A 26,547-nucleotide genomic window follows, 5' to 3' on the forward strand; every position below is an offset into this window, starting at 1 on the left:
CAAAGGACCCAGGTTTGAATCCCACCTGCTTTTGCAGTACCTCCAAATTGTCCCAGTAAAAATTATGTATCAGTAAGTAACCAAGTCACTTCAGAGAAACAGTATCAACTAAATGACTGAATAACGATGAGCAAAGAGGTGAACACTGGAGACACAGAAAACAACCTCTGTTCTGTACGCTTGTATGAACAGGTATAACATATCTACTCATTTATCTTGTTCTCCAAAGCCACTTAAGAATTATTTACACATTTACACAGCTGGGTAATTTTTACTGGGGCAATTTTAAGGTAACTTGCTCAACAGTACAATAGCTGGCAGTGGGATTTGAACCTGTGACCTTTAGGTCCAAAACCAGCACTTCTAAGCACTGTACTACCTCAACCTGGAACCACCTTGGAACGAACCTTTGGAATCAAGGCCTCTTAACTACATTCCTAAAGCAGCTGCTCACCCTTCAGTGCGGAGATGGTAACACGGTGAAAGTGAGGTAAACCCTCAGCACAACAGCTGAGCTCGGGCTGTTCCTGGTGTGTATCTGAGCAGCGCCATCTGCTGGAGCCGCCAGGAGTAACATGAGGGGTGCGCTGCTCTCCATTCCCTCCGCACCAAGACCACTTTGCACACACTAACATGTATGTACTAGGCCCTTACAAAGTTAAACCCTTCTCTTCCAGTAAAAGCTCTAACTCAAGAAGAGACGTTACCTTTTTTTTATTAAATTTTTTTTACTTACATATCTTAAAGGTGGAGCTCAAGACTTTATGGCCTACAAGATGCTTAAGGAACCTGCTATTTGGTCTTTGGTTGTTTTAATGGCACAGGGTGGCTGAATCCCTCTCAACCTTCGAGCAGGGTCTCGAAACCCATCTTTTCTATTATTAGTATAAAGTGACAAACATTTTGCCTCCAGACAGTTAAGGATGCAGACAGGTGATTGTTGAAGACACAAGTACCTTGATGTGAAGGATCACTGCTTCAAAACAGCTGACAGAGGACAACCGATGACTCCTGGTTCAAATGAAGATCATTCCAGAATGTTGCTCCTGTATAGCATTAAAGCTTTTCATATGTATGGGAGAGAAAGAAAGAAATCGCAGGCAAGAATAAAAATGTCCTAGAATGTTTTATTAAATTTAGACTTATAAGAAGTCACAATATTTCAATGCACTTGACAATTATTGCATGAAGTGCACTGACTTATCACCAATCCAAAAGGATTGATTCTGCTTTAAACATAAATAAAAGTAAAAAGAGACTTATTTACATGTCGAAAGCTGGAAAAATGATTGTACAAAGAAAAAGTTCAGGAAGGCAGGGTTTGAGAGCCCCAAACCGCATAGGACACACCCCCTCCCCCTTTCGAACATGCAGTCCGGTAGCGGGGTGGGGGGTCTGTCTCTGTGGTGCTCATGTCCTTCGGGCCCACAGTTCTGAGCTTCCCATCAGCCTCTGCTCCTCTCAGCAGTAAGAAACTCTGGACCAGGTAACACTCTGGGGGTGTTACCATGGTAAACCCAGTGTGCCCTAGTGCAACCCGTCAAAGCACTGGACAGATAAGTTCTCTCTCCACAAAGAAAAGGCCTAGAAGTCTCGCCCCGAAAGGAAATATATACAGTTAAAGACAATTTTGATGAGATTCATTATCATGTACAGTTAATTACATTAGGCTAAAGCAGACTTTGTACATTTCAGTCCCACAGGAGGGGAAAATTATTATTTTTTTTTTAAAAATCCTGAAACGTGAACATTATTTCAACAGTGGATTCTTGAATCAAAAACAGCTACAGAAAATGATGCTGTTATTACGTATCTGAGTGAACGGATTATGAATGAAGTTAACAGAAGAATGTGGTCCGGTTTCAGAGGTCCATCAGCAAACTGAAAATGTCCAAACCCAAATCAATCAATCAATCAATCAGTCAATCGAGTCGCCAGTCCTGTCCATCCAGCCGACCATCCCGCTCACTTCAGAACGGACATCACAGCTGTATGTCCAGCTCCCTTTACCGCGGAGAACACTGCACCACCGCACTGCGGGTGCCTGGGGGGGGGGGTGCAGGAAGTGAGGCTTCTTTCCTCAATCAGTCTTTGTCTTTACAAGCAGGGGGCGGAAATGTGCGGCAGGATGACCTCCTGCTGAAAACATTGTGGTGGGGGGGTGTTATGTCAAGAGCAAGAAAACATGCTCTTCCAGTGTTTGCACAGCCATGCAGAAGGTTAGTCGTTCATGTGGGAGGAGCCTGTGGAGCCCAGTCTCCGTGTACAAGGCGGTTCTGGTGAAGCAGGACTTTCTGTACACGAATTGCCCCATGACAGCATCTCCAGGTCGCGGAGTGGCCTCGACCGCCAGGAGGACAAAAGTCTGCACGTGAGCGAAGCGCAGTGGCTCTGGCACTACAGGAATTCAAGCGGGAGGTCCAGGTCCAGTGTGGCTGACGGAGCTGGGAGGAGCCTCTGTGTCCACAAAAGCAGCAGGGTCCAAGTTGAGATGGGATGCGTTAAAAATCATGTGTTAAGTATGTGCGCTCTCCCAAACCAGAAGTGCGCAGCTCACCGAGTCAGAGCGACGCACCCAGAGGGAGGGAGGAACAACGCCGTGGCTGGAGCTCAGGTGCTCGCCTGGCGGGCGGGGCGTCCTGTGGAGGACGAGCTGTAGGTGCGGGAGCGCTGTCTCACTGCCAGCCTGCACGGCACCTCCAGCTCCTGGAAGAGGGGCGTCTCCGTGATGTCGGCAACCTCTGGGCGCTCGCTGGGACACAAAGACAGCATGCTGCGCACCATGCCCAGCTGCGGAACAGAGACATGGGTGCGAGCGGCTCAGTAGGTGCTCACAAAGCCTGAGTTCGAACACTTCATCCCTTTCTTTTCCACAGTAAGTCACTTATTTAAGCAATTTTGCCACCAAAGGGCAGAAAGAGAGACTCACCTCCTGCACATTGTTCTGGGAAAAAGAAGTGGGAAACTCCATGTCCCTCACTTTGGTCAGTGTCTGCACAGGAAAGGAAAACATATAGCTTTACCATAGAGCACTGTAAAACACAGTCACGCACACTTAATGTCAAACTAAGCCTAGTTCACATTAATACATGTTAAACTCTAAAAAAAATTTGGGAAAAAGTAACTGAACAAATGTGTTTCCAAGAAATATTTAATCAGGTGATTTTTTTCCCCTTTTCTTTTTCATCTGCTCTTCATTTATTGAATCACGTTTTTCCACTGCTTGCGAGACACATTTAAAATTCAAAAGTTCCAACACACTGGGTAGATGTATTTTACTTGCTCCGTTAAACTTACTCTGAAGGCTTCCCTAAAGTAAAGTGACCCTATGACCCAGGTCAGATGGTGTGGGCACGGTGGCTGTGACATCCCTTACCTCCACCCGTTCCATCTGGGTCTTGAAGGGACACAGCAGCTCGAAGAGGATGAGGCCCAGGGAGTAAACATCCACCTTGTGGGAGTAGGACTGACCCAGCAGCTGTAGGATGGGACTCGGTCAGTGCACAGCGTGGAAACATACCCTCATTGCGCCGAGCCCTGAGAACATACGCTTGAGCTGCGCTGTGTGTTCAGGAATCTTCCAGAAAAGGTGCACGTCTACTGTAAATTTACCTTGAATTAAAAACCAGGTCATTTCCTGGGTGCCCCCCAGTAGGAGACCCTAATAAAGATAGGGTTGAAAAAAGGAAATTACCTCAATTTTAATTCAAGGTATAATCGATTTAATTGATAATTGAAAGGCTCGAAAGATTACCGCCCTCAATGACCCTGCTGTGGCGCACAGTAAGAGGCCTGTAGGGGGGTTCAGCCATCGCAAGTATTAGTGAGCCTGAGTTAATGTCACCTGAGGTGAAGAGAGAGTGTGTGTGTGTGTGTGTGTGTGTGTGTGTGTGTGTGTGTGTGTGTGTGGTGCTGCTTCTGCGGTAACAAATCTCTATTCATTACCACATTTTGAGACTGTGGTGCAGTCACATGTGGTTTACATCCAGACCCAGCAATGATGCTGATCTACATGTGCTTCATCGCCAGTGTGATGAGCTCAAGCAAGGCGGTGGACCCTGCTGTCATGGTGCCCTCTCTGCTCCCCCACCCAAGGGCCCCACCTGCTCAGGGCTCATGTAGAGCTTGGTCCCCACTTGACCCGTGTGTCGTGCGTAGACTGGTAGGGGAATGCTGAGTTCCTCAATCTCCTCTTCCTCCTCCTGGTCCATGGCAGTCACCAGGCCGAAATCACCAACTTTCACCACGTCGTCCAGCGTGAAGAAAATGTTGGAGGGCTGAGGATCGGATAAAATGCGTTTATTGCCTCAGGTCTGGACATTCCGCACACTGCAGCATGTTTTCAGACATGGTAGTGAAACAGCCCGACAGTCCCAGGACCCTTTGGTGGTGATCCTGAACATAGTCCAGTAAATGGCGATAAGAGATTATTAGATTTATTCAGTTATCTGATGCTCTTCTCCAAAGTGACTTACAATGGTAAGGTACATCGTCACAAATATTTACCCATTTATACAGTTGGGTAATTTTTACTGGAGCAATTTAGGGTAAGTACCTTCCTCAAGGATACTACAATTGGAAGTGAGATTCAAATCTGTGACCGTTGGGTCCAAAGGCAGCAGCTCTGACCATTATACTATCAGCCAGTATATGATTATCTTTATTATATACTGTAAAACACTAAAAATAAAACTCATCTTGGAACAGTTATGAATATTAAAAAAACCCCACAAACTAAGCATTCAACAATAACTGTAAAAATAATGTGTAAAAATGACAGCACCAGCCATAACACCACACTCAGATGACAAAGATACAAGAGGCTCCTCCATTATTACATTAAGTGTACATAGATGCTATATTATCTGCCGCTACTCTGTTTTAATTACCATTCCAATATTCCTTCATACTGGGCCAGTGAAGTAATGGCCTTCTAATAGCACACAATTTTTTTTTCTTTAAATATCACACCGTGTGATGACCTGCAGGACACCCTCATGGCCCTTGTTTGGGTCACAGCCTACAGGAAGCGGTTTCAATGTCTCCCATGCTGAAACATTAGCGATAAGGAGTGTGACCCAAATCCAGAGCAAGACCTAGTACACCTGTGGGAATCGCTGTGAACGTTACCTTGAGGTCCCTGTGCATGAGGCCCTTGCCGTGCAGGAAGCTGACGGCTTCGGCGATCTGCAGGAAGATAAGCAGACACTCGGTGCGGTCCCGCTGCTCGGGAAGGCATCGCTGCGCCATCCAGTCCTTCAGGTTCTCCTTGCGGCACAGCTGCATTTGAATGTATAGGTAGACCTTGGGCGAGGCCAGAGGGCGGGGCCGCTGGGTGCTCGGGGAAGCGGCTGAGCGGCACAGGTCCAGGCTTAGCGAGTTTGGCCGAGGCTGCGAGGAGGAGTGGGCGGATCCCTGGGATCGAGACGCAGAGCCGACGCGCTTGGTCAGGGAGCTGCGGCTGCTCGTCTCCGCTGGCTCCGGGGTACGATCGCAGCCCGAGTCTTCAAACACGATGTCAAACGAGGATGAGGTACGATCTCCAGAGACGTGGGGAGGGCACAGCTCGAAGGAGTGGGGTGAGTCTGAGCCCTCGGGCTCCACCTGGCTGTTACCATCCGAAAGGAAACTCAGCAAATCCTGGATCGGTGCGCCACCGGACGGCATGCTGGGAACCTTGGTGCCCCACATCATGGCCTCTGTGCTAGATAATAGGTCCCGGGGGAATGGGTACAGGCCTGCTGGGTTCTTTCTTCCGCCCACCACACCTTCTGCAGAGGACTCCGAAGGCTTGGAGACCGGAACCTTCACGGACAGCACCTCCATGTGGTCGGGGGAGCTCAGCAGCCAATCTGTGGCACTAAAAGAATTTCGGAACCATGATGCTGGGGTCATGTTTACATTTACTCATTTAGCTGACGCTTTACTGCAAAGCGACTTACAACATTAAGCTACTTACAACTGTTTACTCATACAACCGGGTAATTGTACTGGAGCTATTTAGGCTAAGTACCTCCCTCAAGGGTACTGCAGCTGGAGGTGGGATTCAAACCTGCGAGCTTTGGGCAGTAGCTCTAAGCACCCTTCAGTATAACCAGCATGCATTTCTCCAGTCCACCTCCAAGGCTGAAGATGAAGAAGGGAAAAACTGGTGTCATGAAGTTCCCACCTGGTCTCCTTTAGCCAGCGCTGATCCATCTCTTCCTGCCAGCCTTCCGGAGGACTCTCCTGCCAGGCGTTGAAGTACCGGATGATTCCTGGGTGCTCCAGCTTCGCCAGGGCCTTCACTTCACGCATCACCTTTTCCCGTGCCAGCTCGCTGCAGGAGACCACATGTTCAGCACGTGCGTGCGAAGCTCAAGGCCATTTTCACCGAGGATTCCTCACCAGATACTGCACTGCCTCGACCCTCAAGGCCTCTACTGCTACTACCTGACTAACACTATCATTTTTTTCATCAACTGGTGCAAATTGTTCCAGCGCATAAGTGCTAGCTGTGAGGCTGGATCAGCACAAACATTAGAGAGCTTTCAGGTCACTGCCTTGGTCTGCAGCACTGAGTCCACATGCAAAACAGAACAACTCCACTGCGCTGTTCAACAGAAACATTTTCTATGACATGGTTTGGACAGTTTGCACAAAAATGATGAACAAGCCCCCCCATTAACAGTCTAATAGCACATCATTATGTAAATGTGTTCATGTAACTGCTCTTATTCTGAAGGTGAAATGAACCAGAAACAGATTTTAATGACCATTAAGTTGACTGCGTGCTTTGTATTTGTGCAAATTCTTGTACACATTTAGTATGAGGGTCAAGACTTGCTGTTACCAGGGAGGGGAAACTTTCACATGGGGGGTGGGGTTCCAGAGGTACATTAAATTTCCACAGCTGACAACTGCTGGTGCTGAGTGACCAACTTGCTATCATTTCCCTTTTCATGTTACACGACAGAAGTTTACAGTCCATGACAATTAGTGTGAAATTTACTTTAACTCAGTAGCAATAAGGTGGTATCAGATTAAGTTCCTACTCCCTGAAGTGTGTTTATTGGTACCTTAGCAAACAAAGTCCCACGTCGCCCTTCCTGTTCAAACACCTTATTAAAAGACACTATGAGAACTGGCTGTCCTCGAGAGGCACGATCCCAGCCTGCCAGCTTTACAGGGTTAAGCTGCTTACACTGATTTACCATTTATACAGCAGGGTCATTTTTGCTCTATCAAACCAGGCTAAGTACTTTGCTCAAGGGCACTACAGTATGATGTGGGATTAGAACCCGGGTCCTTCGAACGCAAGGCCACAGCTCTAAACACACTAGGTCATGAAACCACATTCCAAGGACTTCAGATCCATTCTAGATTCATAAAGGTTTCATCTGTGGCTGTTCGGATGGTGCTGCGATGGGCCGTGTCCAGGAGGGTACGGGTACAAGTGCAGGTTAGAGGTTTACAGGTACGAGGCTGGGCTACCTATTTGGCAGGCGGATCCTCTTGATGGCATAGTTGCAGTCATCCACTTTGTTGCGGGCCTCAAAGACGACACCGAACCCCCCGCGGCCCAGACACTGGACAGGGTGGAAATCTGTCAGGTACCTGAGGAGGTAAAGTGCACAGGGCAGAGTCAAACACACAGCCTGTCCTTCACATATAGTTCGTATCCCAATGGTCTGCCCCAAATAACCCAACACTTTTTCCCTTTTTTGAAAAATCTGAAAAAAACATTTGAAGAGATAATATTGTGAGGCACTGGACTGTCTGGTCATTCCGGATGACCGATGGTCACCCCAGGTTGAGTTGATGAACAGCACATCTCACAAGGTTACACACAACTGAACTGCCAGGAACTCCCCAGCAACGGTGTTCGATGAGAGTGAGTTCTCCTGTTGAACAGCACAGCGACTGCACCTCATAGACATTATCTATGTAACTCCACAGTACGGTGTTGAAATTACCATTTTTAATCATTAAAAATATCTCTGCACACTTAAAACAACACTCATGCTTGCAATCCAAAGGTATTAAAGCAAAGTGCTGGTAAAATATACACTACCTGTTCAGGGGGGAGGGATGCTGGCACTGCTATGTACAAGGAGAGGTCCCCCCCCCCCCTTATTTTGTGAGATTATTTTGTACATAGCTGTGGATGTGTTGTGATGTTTTGATATATTTGATAAAAATTAATAAAGTTTCAAAAAAAAAAAAATAAAATACACTACCTGCCACTTTATTTGGTACACCTGCCCCTTTACACATATTATCATTCCCCCAAAGACCTAGATACTTCTTATATATAGCAAAAGATGAGTGATCCACAAAACACTCAATGTGACATGGCTGTCGGCGCCAGACTCATTGTCTCCAAAATCTCAAGAATTTCCAGCATCCTGGTATTTTCATGCGCTACAGTGTCAATAATAAATGGTGAGATCCCTCTGTGCCTCCTGAGTGCAGCGTGAGTGTCACCGAGTGTCTCCTTTTATGCCCACAGTCTTCCCTTCTTCAAACGGATCCCTTGGGCAGAATTATTGATCATGCCACAATGCATGAATCGTCTCAGAACGGTTCCAGCAAAATGACTTTACTTCACTCCAAAGGCCTCAGATTTGCGCCCCCTCTACAATGAGGTGGAACGAGATGAAAAAGAAGGGTGTGTGAGAAACTACAGCCAGTAAAGGGTGAGACAAATCGCTTTGCATTGTCTCCAGCACCTTGTTGAGCCCCTTCCTCAAAGAACCTGGGCTGTGCTAGAGGCAAAACTGGGTCTTACGCAGCCTTAGTTAGATAAACCTAATAAAGCGAACTCGTGAAATAAAAAAAAAGAAAAATCGGTGGCAGGATGTGCACAACCTCCTTAAAATAAGTACGAAATGTACTTCACAGAAGCGTCATTTCATGCGAAATGGCTAGAGGAAAAGCTGTTGCAGATTTCCGAAGTACTGCACCAGCTGCTATGTACATACTTGAGCATTTCTTGATGAAAATACTGAATGGAGATGTTCTATTTCAGTGGATAACTCAGACAATTCCAATGATAAATTTTGCTATTTAAAAAGAACCTGACTCAGACCTGGACCAGCTGCAGTCTTATAATTAGAGTAAAGAGAGTAAAGTCCTCGGTCAAGTTGCTGAAGACCAAGGTTACAACACTGATGTAAAGCTGACACAGTATCGTTCCTCCATTACAGATTTCATTACTGAACTCACTTTATAAAATGAATCTAAGCAACCACAGCATAATTTTTTGGGGGAAAATATCTTTCCAAGCAACGTCTTGCCATTTGTAGTTCACACGAGACGATCGTGTTCGGGTGCGGCAGGTGGTCTCACCTGGACACGTATTCCGTGTTTCTGCCGTCCATGACGGTCACTTCCTTGGGGTCTTCCAGCTCCAGCTCCAGCTTGCTGTCCGTCTGACACTGTGTCTCAGACTCCTTCCTTTGCTGGGCAAGGAAAAGGCAAATACCAGGTGAGCTACGGCACACGCCGGGGCAGGAACACGGTGCTCCCAGAACTGATGCCACACAACATCATGTTATAGACCACAGAGCTCAATGGGCTTTCTGTGGAACAGAACCAGTTCTCACCCGTACGCTGGTGGCCGTTGGGTGGAAGAACTTGCGAACAATGTAGGTGGTGGCGGCGATGCAAAACACGATGGTGCCAAGGATCTCCTTCCACCAGGGCAGCAGTAGCACGGGGTCCTTCCTGCGCAGCTCCGTCTGTGCCCCGGGACCCTGCAGCAGGCTGACGGCAGTTTCCCGCCGCCCGCGGTAACGACTGCTGTAGGGGAAGTAGTACCCATTGTCTGTGTGGACACAGAGGGAGAGGGTCAGTTGGCAATGTTAGGATGACACAAATTTCACAACTTACGACCTCTAAAAATGTTGCATTTTGCATTTAAAGAAGTGTGAAAACGTTCAAGCCTTAAGCAGACTAAGGCCCCAACATTTACCATCGCATCCACACAAATCGCAGCTACCATCAATAATGCTTCTCGTCACAAGCTCTAATTTCACACATGCAGAAATGACCCAAGCACCAGGACACTGGCTGAGGTGTTAAACAGAGGACGAAACAGGGTGGAGCCTTACCGTAAGGGTACTGCAGCACAGACAGCGCCCCGTTGCTGTACTCCTCATGTGAGAACTTGTCATTGTTCAGACACTTGTCGAACTCCTCCGAGCCGACAAGGACCGGCGTTCGAGACGGAGAATCTGTAACATAGATACGTTGTGAACACAAGTTGCTCCACATCACCCGTGGTGTGAGAATGTGTGATAAACATGGCTTGAGGACACGACAGGGAAAGCAACAGTTGATCTCAACTCACGGATTAGGGGCTTCCATTTGACTGTGGGCAAGGAGATTATGCTCTTCGAGCCGCGGGCGTCTAGGGCCTTGGGCCTGGTGGAGAACTTGTCTGAGATCCGCACAGAAGACTGGAGATACAACTGTCCCTGAAACATACCTGGGAGGGGAGAGACCACTAATCACCTGACTGAAGACCCAAGACCTGAATCCTGCATTTCGTGTACCTCAAACACAAAATATTTGTATAATACGCTCACATTAATATCGGACAGGATAGCACTGCATTAATCCTCGCAGGGAATTTACAGTCTCGCTAATATCAGTTAACCTACAAAGGCAGAAAATCACATTGTCTCTGTTGCTGCAACTCAAACGGACACAGTTGTGACTAGTCCTCCAGACACCCCAACCCCACAATCATTGCAAGCACAATGTCTGGGAGATATTTGACTTTTTATTCTTCAATACAAGATTCCTTTTTCCCAAGCAGTGCTATGGAGTTTGTTTCATTTGCATGACTGGAGATCCGTTTCCTCTTGGGACAGTAAGACAGCACAGCAGTGCTAAAGAAAACACTCCAAGAGTTCTGTGAAGCCCAGCTGTCATCTATTCCCCAGCGGGCTGAGCACAGACCCCCAGTTCCGTAAAAATAAAAATAAGCACACACAGCCCAGGTGCTTTTTAACCAAGTTACCAGAAGACCACGCTGCCATTCTGCTATACTCCTTACCAAGGTAGACACTGGACTCTGTGGCTCCACGAGCTTCCTCCACAATCTCCTCGTCCTCCTCGGGCAAAGAGTCTGGACGTGTGGTGTAGGAGGTGTCGTCAAACAGGCTGATGGGGGTGACCCTCCCTCCCTGCACTAGCCACGCTGACGCGATCGGGGTGCAAAACTGGACGGGCAAACAGGGTAAAGACGTTGAGTGATGTGCACTCAGGAGCAGAAGTTATGGCAGAGTGAACAGTTCCAGCTCAGTCAAACAGACCCCCCCCCCCCCCCCCCACAGTTTTACTCTATGATAATTAAAGAAAACTTAAAAAAATACAATATGCCAAGAATACTGCTTCAAGAATAATATTTTCTACCTGTTTATTTTCAATTAAAAAAAACCCACATTCATAACATGACACAGCTGTTATTGGGGGGAAAAAAAAATGTTGCTGTTCTCCTGATGTCCCCTTAACCCTCTTAGAGCAAAAGTAATACTGGCAGTTGGAAAAATAAATTACCAGTTGATGCTAATTTGCAATGTCTGGCTGAAAGGGGTTGAAACTGCTTTTCTTCTTCATACAAGAGTTCTGAAAAGCTCTTCACATTCTTGGGCAACATAAAACCAGTGCAGCAGGTCTCCTACTTACAAACTTGGGATAGAGACTTGCGAGCAGTTCTGACACTATTCTGTTCTGATTTTCTATGCAGATTGTCATGTAATGTGCACTGACAATATTGGTTTTGGACTATGGGACTGTACTTGTGTGCATCTCTATCTGTCTGCTGGTGAAAAGCAATTTTGTTTACTCCAAGTGCCTCTACAAATGAATAATATAAATGCCAGCAACACAGCAGTTCCACATTTTGGATGGGAAGAGAGCAGCAGACTGTCTCTCTCCCACTGAGCAGCTCGTGGTGACCAGACTGGCAGACGGTCACTTCCTGTGGTGAGCCGGGAAGCCTCGTGCACACACCTGTCCCTTCTGAGTTCCTTGGCTGGGTGTTTATGTCCGGTAGTAAATAACAAAACACGGACGGTAAAGAACCCCGGCTAGAGCTTCGAGCAAGGTGTTGACAAAGTTAAAGGACCACTTACTACTCACAATTGGCATCTTGTCATTGAATTGAGTGAAACCATGGCGCCATTTTAATTGCATGCTAGCTATACTAATGAAAAATAAATATTAAATACATCTCAGAAAAGTCTGTAAGAGCAAAGAGTTTGTAAGAAGGGGACCCACCCAAAAGCACGAAAAGAGAAATGCAAATCCCCTGGCCCTTGGAAACAACCAACAAAGCCACCTGAACTTTCATGAGAGCTGACACACTGACCACTGTTGCGCTCCACTATGAGCTGACAGACCACCAGCTGAGGAAGAGCACTGGAATTCCTAGAAAGTGCCTCACCTGGTGCTCCCAAGCTAGCTCCCCGCCTGGCTTGTTGTTGAAGGCCATCACCTTCCAGTCTGGAACAGACACCTTAATCACCAGATCACGCGTCTCAGCTCTGGGCTCCTCCTCTTCCTCATGGATGACCTGCTGGCTCTCGCGCTGGCCTTCACGCCCCACCCCTCCCCCACCGGGCGGTTCCCCCTCCAGGAAGTTAAGTCCGGGCTGTGTCTCGGGGACAAATTTTAGCTCAAAGTGGCCCACGCTGAAGTTCCACCTGCAGAAGGATGTAAGGGTGTTAGTGTGAGAGTTGTATGGCATACATGTTATGTGTACTGTACACCGTATGGCCAAACATAAGCTGTTGACTGACTTTTCGCTGCCGCTGCGGGGACGAACAGCACGGACGGTCTTCTGGGTCCTCTGGAGGAGCAGCACATCCTCTGGTTCCATGTCCGCCTCATCCCAATGGCTGCAGCCCACCGCTGAACAGATGTAGCGCAGCTACAGGAGAAGAGCGAGCCGCAAGTGGGGAAATGGAGTCAAACGGAGGGAGAAAATTACAAGAGGACTTCAAGCTCCTCTGGCTCCAAAACATAATTAGATGACATTATTGTCAAGAGAACTGCTAAATCAAAGCAGCCATCTTTGTTAGCATCAAATGGAAATCCACTTGTATCTGCCACATGTGTCTTCAGAACCATTCATGTAATAGAACTGCAAATGTAATCTGTCCTTGAGTTTCTGCAACATTATGATGTAATAAGTTGAATTCTGCAATTATTTTTGTACTACTCCCAGTTCAGCCCAGAATAACAGGAACATCCAACCACAGATGAAGAGTGGCAGTTTGCTGTCCCCCTCGTGTGCCGAACTCCAGCAGAAACCACGTTCATTCTTTGCAGGAAAACACTGCAGTCGGTGTTGTTTCTTTGCACACTGTACCACACACTTTTTGTGCAAAGGAAGAACCCTTGCTTGAGTCCAGTTTGTGTTATATGGAAGACTCCACACACACACACACACACACACACACTAAAGACCTGTCACACCTACGGCAATCTGTTCAGGTCCCTGTGGTGCCACACACCTTGCCGCTGTAGGCTCCCAGGCCATAGGTGGTTAGGGACTTGCCCCCCACAAGCACTGTGTCCTCCCGGATGCGGTAGGATGACTCCAGCAGCGACTCCACGCTAAAAGGCACAGACTCCATGCTCTCCCTGTCGCGGTCCCATTGGAACAGTGCCCCGTCCAGCGATGGGATGATCATCTTGTTCCCGAACACCTGCAGGGGACAGGAAGGAGTGTGTGGTTCCATCACTCATCGGTTATGTCCACTTGAATCTTCACTCCTTACTGTGCTGGCACATCAGCCCCCAGACCACTCAAGAGGTCAAGATGGCACTGGGTTAGCAAATTGTCTTTCTTCACATTACACCTTTTCAATCCTCCCCAATCACTGATCACCCGCATAACATTAAATTAAATAACTGAGGGAGGAAGTTCTTATATAGTATGTATAATAAAACACTGTAAGCGTACCTACCACCACCTCACTACTCATTACCTGAATCCAGCACACTCCTACATGGTACAGTGCTTTAAAAAAAAAAAAAAAGCATTCTGGAAAGCATAATGAAAAGAAGATAATAAATAATAATAATAATAATAATAAGCACCGGACTGTCCGGTCATTTCAATATGCAGTCACTCAACGTCTGGTCACACATGGATGAGCTATGATTCAGCACAACTCACATGGGGCCTTAACAGTTGACACCGAAAGAAACCAGAAAGCCAGAAAGTGCTTTTAAGAGTGTTGCTATTAATAACCAATACACACTTACCGTTATACAAATCACGTTATCAAACATAATGGGGGAACAAACACGTCTAAAAAGCAAGACATCTGTTCACTGATTACGAATCACGACAAGCCATAATCGCACAATGTGCTGCAATTGCATAACTCGTGACTTTGTTACTGACCCAAATGTGTCGTGAACAAGACAGACGCTTCCCTATCTGGGTGCGTTCCCCACTGGGTGGGTGAAAAACAAATGAGGTCACAGCAGGTCTGCCCTTTCTTTCGCGGTGCAGCCAAGCAGGACGCACTTTTGCTGTAACCTTTTCGCTCAGAAACTGACCAATCAGAGTCCGCGGACCTGTTTCGCCGGAAGAGCAGACAATCTGGTGATCGAGAGGTGGCAGACGCGGTGATGTCATCCGTTCACACGGCCGGGCAGAGAGCGGGAGGTGGGGGGGGTATGGCAGACTGGATACTGGGAGTGCTGGTGAGAGGCTTAGGAGTGAAGGGGTGTCCACTGCAATGACTCACAGTTATTCAGAGAGCTTTTCTAACCTTGGATCCAAACCAGAATGATCACACCGAGAACCAGGTTTTTTTTTGGACCGCAGTAAAACGATGGGATCCATCACACTATACACTGCTGTCCTCGGTCCACCAATGGAAATTTGGTTTTCTTTAACTCCCACCTCCACAGTGATATCGCGTTACTGTAACTTGAGGCAGACGACTGCATATTTTAACAGAAAAAAAACCTCAAAATTAAATTCATAAATTCTCAATGTTTGGAAGCACTTCTCAGACGCCTGTCTTTTTTGTAGTGCATGCCACCAAGACAGGAGGAAAAAAGCCACATGGATGAAAGTCCTGCTGTCAGAATAACACAGCAACATTTACATTTATTTATTTGATAATTTTCTCCAAAGTGCTAAGCTATTTACATCAATTCACCCATTTATTTAGCATTTATTTAATCTTTGCTGTATCAGTGAAGTGCAAGTATCTTACTGAACGGGATTCGAACCAGGGTCCTTCGAGTGCAAAGCAGCAGCTCTAACCACTTCACCACCTGCTGCCCAAGAAAAACTTTAGCGCAACATGAATGTGTGTGAAACACTCGTCTGTTCCCTTCTACTCTGGAACTCAAACAAAACGGACCCCACACACACACACCCAGTGCCGCCGCACTTCCCAGTCAATTTTATCCGATTTCATGGGCCACTTGTGCTCCCTTTTCTGGAGTGAAACCAAAACAGTCAGCAATTCTGTGGCGATGAGCCAATGCACAGCAGTCGGCAGGCGCTGAGCCTCAGGAGCAAGAAATGCGTAAAAGGACCCTTGTGCAGTAGGACACCTGGCCACTGGGTCAGCGGGTGGTGTATCGGATACAACACGTACCATGCACTCAAAATACGCCGATTCAAATCCCACCTCCTGCTTTGGTATCTTTGAGGAATGAAGGTGCTCATAGAAACTACCCTTCTCAGTAAGAGCGCTTAAAAAATGTCAAGCAGATTAATGCTGTAAATTGCCTTAGACAAAAGCATCAAATCAATAAACAAACACACCCAACACACACGCAGTCTAAGAAAGTGTCACCTGCTTGTTCACTAGTAAGGCAGCAAGTTCTGTGTGAATTATTTTACTGAAAAAAGGGAGGGAAAAAAAAAAAAAAAAAACCCCATCCAATTGCAATAACTTATGTCCTGAGCAGGGTCGCAGTGATCGGGAGCCTATCCCAGAAGTACTGGGTGCAAGGCAGCGGGGCGGTACACCCTGAACGTGACGTCTATCGGAAAGATATGTAGATACTCTATATTTTTCACACAGAGAGGGAAAAAAATACAAAAAGATTAAATTTTATTAAGCAAAAAGGCATTTAGTGTTTTACAAAAGCTGATGGCTACCGTTTCTGTACTGAGGGGCATGGCGTGGTGTAGTGTGTGGAGCTGCCCCCTACCTCGCACTTTTGAATCCCACCTCCTGCTGCCATATAAACAGGCTCATCGCTGTATGCTGCTTAACACTGCGAGATGCTTTGGAAAAAAGTGCCAAATACAATAATACATAATGACTATTAATAATAGAAATGTGCCCAAAAGGAGACAGTGGGGTATAAAGATGTTTCTCTCCTAAGAGCCATTATCTAGAAAAGAAACTGCGAAGTGTCGGCTCTCAAGATAAGCCCTCCCAGCATGGGGTGGGGGGGGTGGGATGAGCCAGAGCAGGTGGTGACATCACCCCTTGCCCCCCCCCCCAAAAAGATTACCTCATCCTAATCCTTCCCAGCATGAGTCACTCCAGAGCGGCTGCGGCGGTGGGTGCCGCGTACTACTTTGAAATGACAGAGGCGCTCTTCGCCAAGGTTCCTGCTTCTCTACGTTACCGCAGGTAGCAGCTCCGCATGGGCAGCGCAGCGGGAGCCAATGGGACGAGTCGGGAGCCGCCCTAATCGCTAAGCAGATTGGTGCGTGAGCAAATGGGGGCGCCAATCAAAGTGCCTCGTCGCATGGTTGCCAGCGCTAGGAGCCAATCGAGGAGTCGTCCTCGCAGCAGCGGCGGCCACCAGCTGCGCCACGCTGGACGACAAGAGGTCAATAATGAGGATAGATAAAACTAACATGGTGAATCCCACTCTCCTGGTAACACAGTACGCGGTGGGCAAACGTAACTCTGGATAATAACGTTTCACATGAGGGGAGCAGCCAATCATGCTCACGTGGCGCACATAGTTTACCACAGGGCATCTGTCATAGGAGAGGAGTGCCGGGGCAGTTTACTGCAGTGAGAGTGAGGGGCTGCTCAACATTTATATTGTTTTTACTCTTCTAGCAGACAGTTCTCTCTAAAACCTACAGTGACTGTTAGGCATTTAAAGATACACAACAATAAAGTCTCATTTATACAGCAGAGGAGTAACACACACCAAGTCCAACTTAAAGCCACTGCCTCACCTGAAACATACATCTTTAGATTGCGGGAGGAAACCTCTGAACATGGCAAGAACATGTCAACCCCACACGGAGTGAGCGGGATTCGAACCTGCGGCCGAATGCAGAGCCCAGGAACTGGGAGGCACCAGTGCCACCCTCCTGAAGAATAGCTGAACTAACTTTTGCTTTAAGGGACAAGCTTCTAAGATGAGCACAATGCCAACATACCGCACCGCTGGAACAAACGGGATTCAACTAAATTTCAGCTCAACATTACAGGTTACAGCTGCTGCCTTTGGACCGAAAGGGGTTGAATCCCACCTACAGCTACAATACCCCTGCGCAAGGTACTTACCCTAAATTGCTCCAGCAAAATTACCCAGCTGTACAAACTAATCAATAATTGGAAGAAGCGCAAGACTAACTTGAGTCAAGTGTCAGGTAAATTAATGAAATGTGAATTTACTCTCCATTAGATGTTTGTTTTGGCAGTGAAACTCATTTCAGTATCTACTTTAACGTCTAAGTGGAAAAAACTACATAAGAGAGGCTTTTGCTTTATATATAACATAATACTGCAGAAGTTATAAGGTCTGCTGGAACGCAGTGTCACACCAAGAAACATGACTTCAGTATTACACACTGTGCTTGCACATGTTTAAATGCTCAAGTGTTGTCACAACAAATCTGGGGAGAGCAGCAGTCAGTGAAACTTCTGCAGACCTTCTACCTGTTGCATGTACGCACACACGTATTTCATTCAGCGCAACATACCCACAAACCACTTCCTCCTTTAATATCGCTCTGCTCCTGTGGTTAGCAATGCTTACAACTGGTGTTATGTTTATCACAGACATGAAATTTCACTGCAAAATTACTGTCTTACAGCATGTCAGGACATCTGCAAGTGCAACTGAAATCACTCCTGAAACCTGAAAATGTACATTTGTCCTTCATGTAAACTTTAGGTTTTCTTTATTTCATTTTTTGTCAACTATTGAGGGGGGGGGGGGGGGGGAAATCTCAACAAAAATGACTCCATAAGAAACAATTACATAAACTGCTGCTTTATTTTCTTTCATGATTTCCATCAGCATTCTTTACAGTCAAACATTTTATAAATGACTTGCTGAGACTCTCCTCCAAAGCAAAAGCGTTCATCTACTCACACTGATTTATCCATTTATACAGCTGGGTCATTTTACTGTTTCAGTTCTGAGTAAGTACCTCGATCAGAGGCTTTACAGCAGGACGCCCTTTGAGTGGAAGTCTGCAGCTGTAACCATTACGCCACCTGCTGCCCCTACTTGGGGTAATAACAGGGAGTGGACACTGGTACTTACTGTCATGAAATGAGAACAGATTTTTTGCTGACTAAATACAACCTGAAGCTTAATGTTTCACGCTTTATTTTCTCCAGTAAGAAACAGGCTTCATCAAATGAAGATGAGTTAACTTCCATCAGACCTGATACACTACTCTCATCACCAAGAAAATAACCCACAGGTATGCGAGTGATGCTCTGGACTCGGGTATGAGAGTGACACGAGGCACAAAGTGAGGTTCTGCTGAGGAGTGGGCTCTCTATACCTCAGGTTTGCTGAGGCTGGAGGACACCAAGCAGCCGGAACCCACGTCCAGGTCCCACAGCTTGCGGCCCTGATCATTAGGATCCAAGGCAGAGATGCGCCCGTCCAGTGTGCTGATGATCACCAAGGACCTGTGAGAAGAGAGTAACAGGGTAACTAAAAGGGGGCAGAACAGCACATGCACATCAGCACTTTTATGAAGACACAGATTACAGTTCCAAAGACCAGTGAAAGAAGCACCGGCTCCAGGTCCAACATGGTGGAATGAGCTCCCTCTGCCCCTCAGAACTGCTGAAGTCCTTTCAACATTGAAAATGAGTCTCAAAACATTTCTTTTCAGACTCACTTCTTTCCTGATCCAACAGCTCTGTAAATTACACCATCTATCATAATCATCATTATGTTTCCTATCAAGTCTGTAAGAAGGTATTAATACCAGTGGGGTTTTAAAGGGGTGGGGGGGTACCAGACAAACTGACAGTACTTGGGCAACCACATCTGTACTTGTGTACTTGTTACTTGTCTGCTGTTGTAGAGGACAGTTCTGCTTATTCTGAGATGTAAGTCGCTTTGGAAAAGAGCATCTGTTAAATGAATAAACGTAAATATCATCAGTAGTCACTGACAAACGCATTCAAGGCTGAAGGCAAAAGGGAGTTTGATGACCATATACAGTAGTGACGCAGAACAAGATTCATGGAGCTCCAGAGGAGAAGCGAAGGGCCTTACACCATGAACAGAGCAAGTGTAATGGAATGTCTGGTGCAATTTGTCTTGCTGATACATTCTGCAAACGTGAGAAGACGCAGGGAGGTGTGTGCAGCCAGGAGGACACGTGCCACTGCACAGGATCACATACAGGTCAAAAAAATGGACAGAGACATTGACACCTTCCCCCCCCCCCAAGACCCATCCATCTCTGCCTCTCTGTTCATACAGTGCATCTGCACATGACCAGACCTCAAGCAAGCAGATACTGGAATGACTGAACAATCCAGTGCATCACAATATTGCAGTATTTTTTTTTTTTTTAAATTCTGTAATATTTGAAATACTACATTTTTTTTTTAAATGTCTTCCAGAATTTCGGGTGGGGGGGAATCAAAACAGAAAGGTAGGAGACAAACTTAAAATCACTTTCCGTATTAAAGTGATTCATGTGCATAAAAACTTTAATAGCAAAAAAAAAAGCTGATTCTGTAAAAGTGCTATAAACATTGCATGGCATGGTTATTTTATTGTCTCATTTGGTCACATTACATTGTGTGTCCATATAGGATACGCAGAAATGACTGGTCAATCACTGGCTGGACCACCCCAATCAACAGTCCAGTCATGCGAGGACAAACCGCACAATTGACATACCTCCCGACAATACAGGAAAAACAGAATAAAATCCAAACTGAGCACTATAACTTGTGCAGCACTTAGGCAAGTTTTTCCTGTTGAAGTACTGTATCAACCCTGCCTGCGCTCCTCAAGAGTGAGACCCCCAACCCTAACCCCCCCAGTCGCACCTCTTTCATGTGCCCCCCTACTGACAGCAGCACGTTGTTTTCTTCCCAGCCTCCGCTCTCCGGCTGGGTACCATCAAACCCTCCGCTTCCTCGCGCCTCATTGGCTGAGCTGCTTCCCCAAATTTATTGGGCGGATTGGTTGTTGCTAAGCAGTAGGTATGCGGAGTGGGCGGGTCCCTGCCCGTTCCCGCCTCTGTGCCACCGAACAGCGCGCTAAGTGATTAAGCATGCAGGCAAAACAGAGACGGGAATCTGCTTCTGAGGGACAATCGAAACATTGTTCAGTCTCTTTTTTGGCATCACTCTGGAGGCCAAAAAGAAACCCGTAGTGTGCAGTCAACTTCAGCGGATTGTCTTCTTGGACAAAGAGAAAACATTTAAACAAATAACTAAATAAATTGAGTGCTTATGAAATAGGCTGTGACATAAGAGGTGTTCAGTAAAGGGTACAGAAGAACACATTGTTTGCGAGACAAAGCACCAATTTTTGGATATAAAGTCAGCAAAACCCCATGTGATATGGGAGCGACTGGTGAGGTCACTTTAAGTTACGCGTCCAGATGTGAACCTGCTACCCATATTCTTTCATCCAGACCCGAGTACAAAGGCACCATAATCATGCCTCATATGTTTTTTTTTTTTTTTTTTTTTTTTTTTAAAGCCTGTAGGAATATTCACAGTCGCCATACACCAAACAGGTGCGCTGGGCTGGGCCGTCTTGTGTTCATTACCCTGAACAAAGAGAAGCAATCTTGCCGTTAATTGCTCGGATTCGCTCGTCTCATCTGCCTCTGTAACTTCCATTGAACGCTACAGTGAAGATGCACGTCAATCAAAACGTGTCCGTGTGACACCCTCTTCAATGTAAAAGGCTTCAAGGAACAGGTATTAACGGAAGATGAATCCACAAAACGGGGTTCCATCTGTCAAAGTTATTTCGTTTCAGTCATTTATTCTTTTACCTGATGCTTTTCTCCAAAGCAACTGGCAATTAGTTGCCCACTTATAGGCAGAGCCATATTTAAAGAAGAGATTCAGGGCCAGTACCTTGCCCAAGGGTACAGCAGCAGGAAGTGGGATCCTGGATCCCTTCAGTGTACGGTAGCTGCTCTAACCACTACGCCACCTGCTGCCACTTCCACATGCCACAAAGTTTCTAAGTATGTTATTACCACTGAAGTACTTCAAAGTTGTACGAATAAACAAAGTAATGTGTCTCATCACAATTCCTCCTTATCCTAAAAGACTACAAAGAAAGAGAACTAAGATGCAACTGTGTGTGTAATTGTCGCCCAGCGCAGAAGTGTTTTTACAACTTTCCTCAGTCTCCGAGGGTTGCAATTTACACAACCAATCGGCACACCTGACTCAGTCCCAGCCAATCGCAAGTCAGAATCGTTTTCCATCCGGCCAATAAGCAGCCACCAAGGGAAAGCAGAACCAATGAGGTGAAGCGGCTGGCTGTAACCGTGCAGCAGCAGGCAGTCCTACTCATGAGAGAGTGGCAGAGCCGCCCCCTCCCCGCACGGACACAGAATGAAAACACAGCAGACTGGAAGCGCCCTGGAAGCACGTGGAGACAGGCGGCAGCTGCAGTACCACACCCTCGCAGACAAGCTGCACTCGAGGGCCAGGAATCACGACGTGCTCCCACACCAAGCTTATAGTGCAGAGCTTCGGCAGCAAGACTTGCACGATGAGCAAAAGCAAGTGTGAAATATAGCCTGTGCGAGAGAGTTCATGGAGAACCTCAAACACATTTTTTTTCAGGATTATTTGTTTCAGCAGAAAGAGCCATTTACAAAGGAAGACATGTTGTAAACAAACAAAGTTAACCTAAATTCTACCAACACAAGTCCACCTCTTAACACGGAAAGTTGTGCTCACTCAGACATCTTAAAATCTGTAGGAGCACTATATATATATATATATATATATATATATATATATATATATATATATATATATATATATACATACACACACACACACACACACACACACACACACATTCATTCTTTCACTCTTGGCAAACTTGCATTTAACAAACTTAAATCGAGGTCCATTACTCAAACTCATGGGTTTTCAATTACAGGAACTACAAATCAGACACTGCACGTCATTATAGGTGTGAAGGGGCACCTTTGCATTTACCGGTGTAATATTCACATGTTACCGGTAGATAAAGAAAGCATGAAGGAAACCCTACAGTTCAGAACACATCACCACAGTAAAAAAACAAACACCAGCTGAAGTTTTCATCAGCAGTTCAGCTCACTGTGACACCACACATAATGCAATATTGAAGCGAGTAAGTTTCAGTCTGGAGTCATCTTGACCAGCACATGTCAGGAGGGCCAAAAAATACACCCAAAAAACAGTCTGAGCCCTGACACCGCAGTTGAAAATTACCTTTATCCAGCATTTATTTATTCCCAGTCAATTCGAGTACAGCGCACACAATGTAACGCGGCCGGCCGGTCAGCGTAAAAGGCACCGAAGGCACTGGTAACCCGAAACCCGAAACTCCTTGACACGTGCACTGTATGAAAGGTAGCCCACCTTGCAGGTCCCATGTGAGGCACTACTGCAGCGCTAGCTGACCTTGCAGTAGCTAAGAGTCCCGCACACACGCCCACTCTTCTGCAGTCCTTGCACTTTTTTTTTTTTAAACCACCAACACAAACAGGATGGATCCAACTGCAGCTATCAAGTACATAAAAAAGGGGAAAAAAAAAAAAAAAGGGGGGGGGTGGGGGGGGTCATGGACGTACATGCTCACCAACATACCCCCACACACCCCCCTCTCTCCTGCTCATATGCGGCGGCTAAATCAAACTCAGACAGATTGCGCTCCATCCATCTCATTGGCTGCATTCTTGCCACAATCTGTCTGGCTGATTCGTTGTTGCTAAGCAGTAGGGAGCTAGCAACAGACCGACGAGGCTCCTGGGTCCTAGTGCTCATTTACTGCGCTGCCCCACCTATTGGCGCACAGTACAGTGGAATCAATGAATGGCACAAATCTGCGCAAAGTCAAAAAAAAAAAAAAAAAGGGACCTACAGACTGCACTGAAGGACATCCAGTCATCGTAGATGCAACATGTAAAACTCAGAAGGGAGTAAATGACCACAACCACAAATATACATCATACATACTTTTACATTTTTTAAAATTAATTTCTCCAAAGTGACTTAAAATGTTAATCTACTTTCAGTGATTGGACACCCATTTACACAGAATAGTAATTTTTACTGTACCAATTCAGGCTAAGTATCCTGCTCAAAGGTTCTACAGCAGGATGTGGGATTCAAACAATGGTCCTTTGAGTACAAGGTGGCAACTCTAACCACCACCCCACCTGCTGGCCATATAGACACTTTTCATATAGATTCTCATCTTCTCCATTCCAGCTAACAATAAAATAAACAAACAAAAAACAAGTAGGATACAACCATTAGCAAACTACTGATCCCACAGCTTTGATGCTGAGGCTTTAAAAACTGTTGGACTAATATCACTGGCTTCAATAAAATGAGAGAAAAGAGTTTACATCAATAATTTCTACAAAATCGGGGGGGGGACTAACAGTTTGGCCAGCTATTTGTTTTGCTAACAGACTGCTTATGTAACTAAATATATACAGTATATTTATATAAAATTCTGGCTTTAATATTTCAAAAGAATTAAAAGTGACTCAATGTCTGTCAATTAAAAGGAGCCACCTAAGCCTCCCAGAAACAACACGCTTTCAGCATCCGGTTTCTATAATAAAAACTGCCAAAACTTTCCCTGGTTACAGAAGTAGACATGAAAAACAAGACAAGGACATGAACTCTCCCCTCCCCTCTCCTCCTCTTCTCTCCTCTCCTGCTCTCCTCCCAGACGCGGCTAACTCAAATTCTGAACGCTTCCCTCTGCCATCTCCTCATTGGTTGAAAGGATGCCCCGCTAAGTCTGCTTGTTTCGCTGTTGCTAAGCGCTTGGCAGCAGGAGCCAGACGTGGAGCAGCCCAGTGAGGACGAGGTGTTGCCGCTGGCCCTGGAGGGCAAGAGCCGAGCGAGAGCAGACACACTCTGACCCCCCCACCCCAACCACCCCACCCCTGCGTCCCCCTTTAGCCGTCTGCAGGAGAGCGGCGTAGGGATGGGGACGAGGGACCAGCGTCGGAGCACATGTTGCAGTCTGACCTAATTGCTCTGAAAACACCAGTAAAGCTAATTTGCTCAACCACTTACACAAACTGAGTCTTACATGGTGATCGAGAGCTTCTCTCCAAGTGTCTCTAGTCAGTGGGCCCACAATGTACGTTTTACACCACAGAACCCACCTTAAAGAGTACCACGCATTAAAGGGACTCAGCTAAACAGTGACAATATGAGATCTTAAACATTCAGTCTGTGAAAGAGAAATGGCTCTCACTAAATGACTGACTTTGCGCTACAAATATTATTTACATTATATGACATTTGTTCAGCTTGTGCTTTTCTCCAAAGTGACTTACAACGTTATTTTAATAAATCACTCATTTATATAGACGAATACCTTTTAGTGGAGCAGCGCAGGGTACGTCCCTTGCTCAAGGGTACAACAGCAGGAGGAGAGATTCAAACCTAGAGCCTTTGACTAGAAGACGGTGTCTAATGACTACAACACCTGCCGGCCTGTTCAACAAGACTGAATCAAAGAACAGACAACAAGGGCACCTGGGCTTTGTTCCAGGACCCAACACGATTTATCCCATTATACTGTTGATCACAAAGCACTACTTGGCTCTGCAACAATGATCTGCATCATTGAGAATATTATTCTTCCAGAGTATTGTGGGAATTACAGCATCCAGCTGAAATTCTACAAGTAGACAGAATGACCAAAGGAGCAGGGAACGAGCCCCACTGAACTCAGTGTGGCTTCACTCCAGATGTTTCACGCCCAACCACACATGCCGACTCGGCAGCTCAACCTGCTGCTTATCAGAAACCATGAACACTTTGCATCAGATTCCTCCTGGAGGTCAGTTTTCCTCACCGTTCATCTGCTGTCTACAAACAGACCCAGTTACTCTGGGCACATCCACTAGAAATACCCTGAAGGCTTCGCTGTTGAGTTATCCTCCAACCTCTTGTCCACATCCTTCCAATTTATTTCACGTTAGTGGCTCAGGCTAATAAATTTGGTGTCACAGTAAGTCGTTTTAATATTTATCTCATACTTTCCTGGAAAGCAGCTTACAAAGTTACACTTTTACTGAATCAATTCATGGTGAGAATGCTGCTCAAGCCTACTACAGCAGGAGCAGCTCAAACCGCTAAGCTGCCAGTTGCCATTTAACTAAAACGAGACATGTTGAAAACCATGTGCTTCAAATGAGCTCAGACAGGTTTTCCACTGAAGCCTCTACATGCTGAGGTCAGTCCTACCAGAGAAACGGGACAGAATGTGATATTTACCTCCATACGATGCAGGTGTGAGATTTCAATGAGACAACATTTTTTTGTTTTATTTGGTTTCACCATGTTTCTGTATGTCCCGAACAGAAATTTGATTAAGGCTCTTTGTCCAGGGTCGCAGCAAGCAAAAAAAAAAGTATTTCAGTATCGCGCAGCAGTATTAAGAGGCACTTCAACCGAGATTTATGAAACCCGGACACTTTACAAAGGGAAGTGGTGGAAGAGTTCATTCGTCTACTGTCGGAACTGCAAAGAGTTTGACTGGTTCAGGAGCCTTGAAGAAGGTCAAGACTGGTTGGCACTATGATACCTGTCACGTACACAGACGTAGAACGCAAAAGGACGGGTAGGAAAAAGTGGCAGCAGAGGGTGCTGGGAACTGCTGAATGACCTGGAAAAGGCTGATGAGAAGCAAATGTATCTAATCATCAAATAAAAATCATGAGACCTTCCTGTATTTACCACCACTGCCCTGCATGCATAACTCAACTAGGTCTATTGGTTCTAAACTCTCCAACAGACCAAGTGCGTTTTAGTCACACACCACCTCACATCCTTCTCCCAGCAGAGCCACTAGAGCTTGCATAGAAGAGGCAGGTGCAAAGACAGCTGTTGTTTTCACACCTGCTGCCGAGGTCGGTCTGCACACCAGTGTTAAACACACCGCACCAGCTGAGGACACACATTCCGCGGTGGTCGCATGTGCACTGTTGCTGGGTGATTCTACAGCTGCCCAGAGAAACACCCAATAGCACCTGTACTGTTGCCAGGCAATGATACATTACCCTGTTTGACTGCAGTGTACACTTGCTGATCTGCCAGGCTGCTCCAA

At 46.2% G+C, this 26,547-nt stretch overlaps 1 protein-coding gene across 3 annotated transcripts in view; it reads right to left on the bottom strand.

The window, feature by feature from the left end:
• Positions 1–2,052: 2,052 nt before the first annotated feature.
• Positions 2,053–26,547, bottom strand: part of eif2ak3 (eukaryotic translation initiation factor 2-alpha kinase 3) — a 33,132-nt gene continuing 8,637 nt past the window's right edge. Inside the window, exons 2-18 of one of the 3 annotated variants that reach the window (XR_001965032.1) lie at positions 18,749–18,878; positions 13,509–13,703; positions 12,792–12,922; positions 12,437–12,695; positions 11,045–11,210; positions 10,334–10,471; positions 10,095–10,217; positions 9,588–9,808; positions 9,331–9,443; positions 7,474–7,596; positions 6,170–6,319; positions 5,131–5,860; positions 4,104–4,277; positions 3,377–3,478; positions 2,930–2,992; positions 2,558–2,790; positions 2,053–2,457 (exon numbers count right to left, since the gene is read on the bottom strand). Coding sequence is in view for 2 of the 3 variants with exons in the window: in XM_018730422.1 (XP_018585938.1) it covers positions 2,611–2,790; positions 2,930–2,992; positions 3,377–3,478; positions 4,104–4,277; positions 5,131–5,860; positions 6,170–6,319; positions 7,474–7,596; positions 9,331–9,443; positions 9,588–9,808; positions 10,095–10,217; positions 10,334–10,471; positions 11,045–11,210; positions 12,437–12,695; positions 12,792–12,922; positions 13,509–13,703; positions 18,749–18,878 (2,998 nt within the window). In the remaining variant the exon portion in view is untranslated. Of the gene's footprint in view, positions 2,791–2,929; positions 2,993–3,376; positions 3,479–4,103; positions 4,278–5,130; positions 5,861–6,169; positions 6,320–7,473; positions 7,597–9,330; positions 9,444–9,587; positions 9,809–10,094; positions 10,218–10,333; positions 10,472–11,044; positions 11,211–12,436; positions 12,696–12,791; positions 12,923–13,508; positions 13,704–18,748; positions 18,879–26,547 lie in introns of all 3 variants that reach the window. The other 2 variants (XM_018730422.1, XM_018730421.1) reach the window with 2 other exon arrangements.

The sequence above is a fragment of the Scleropages formosus genome, chromosome 1 (assembly GCF_900964775.1).
Source record: "Scleropages formosus chromosome 1, fSclFor1.1, whole genome shotgun sequence".
In the NCBI taxonomy this organism is placed as follows: domain Eukaryota; kingdom Metazoa; phylum Chordata; class Actinopteri; order Osteoglossiformes; family Osteoglossidae; genus Scleropages; species Scleropages formosus.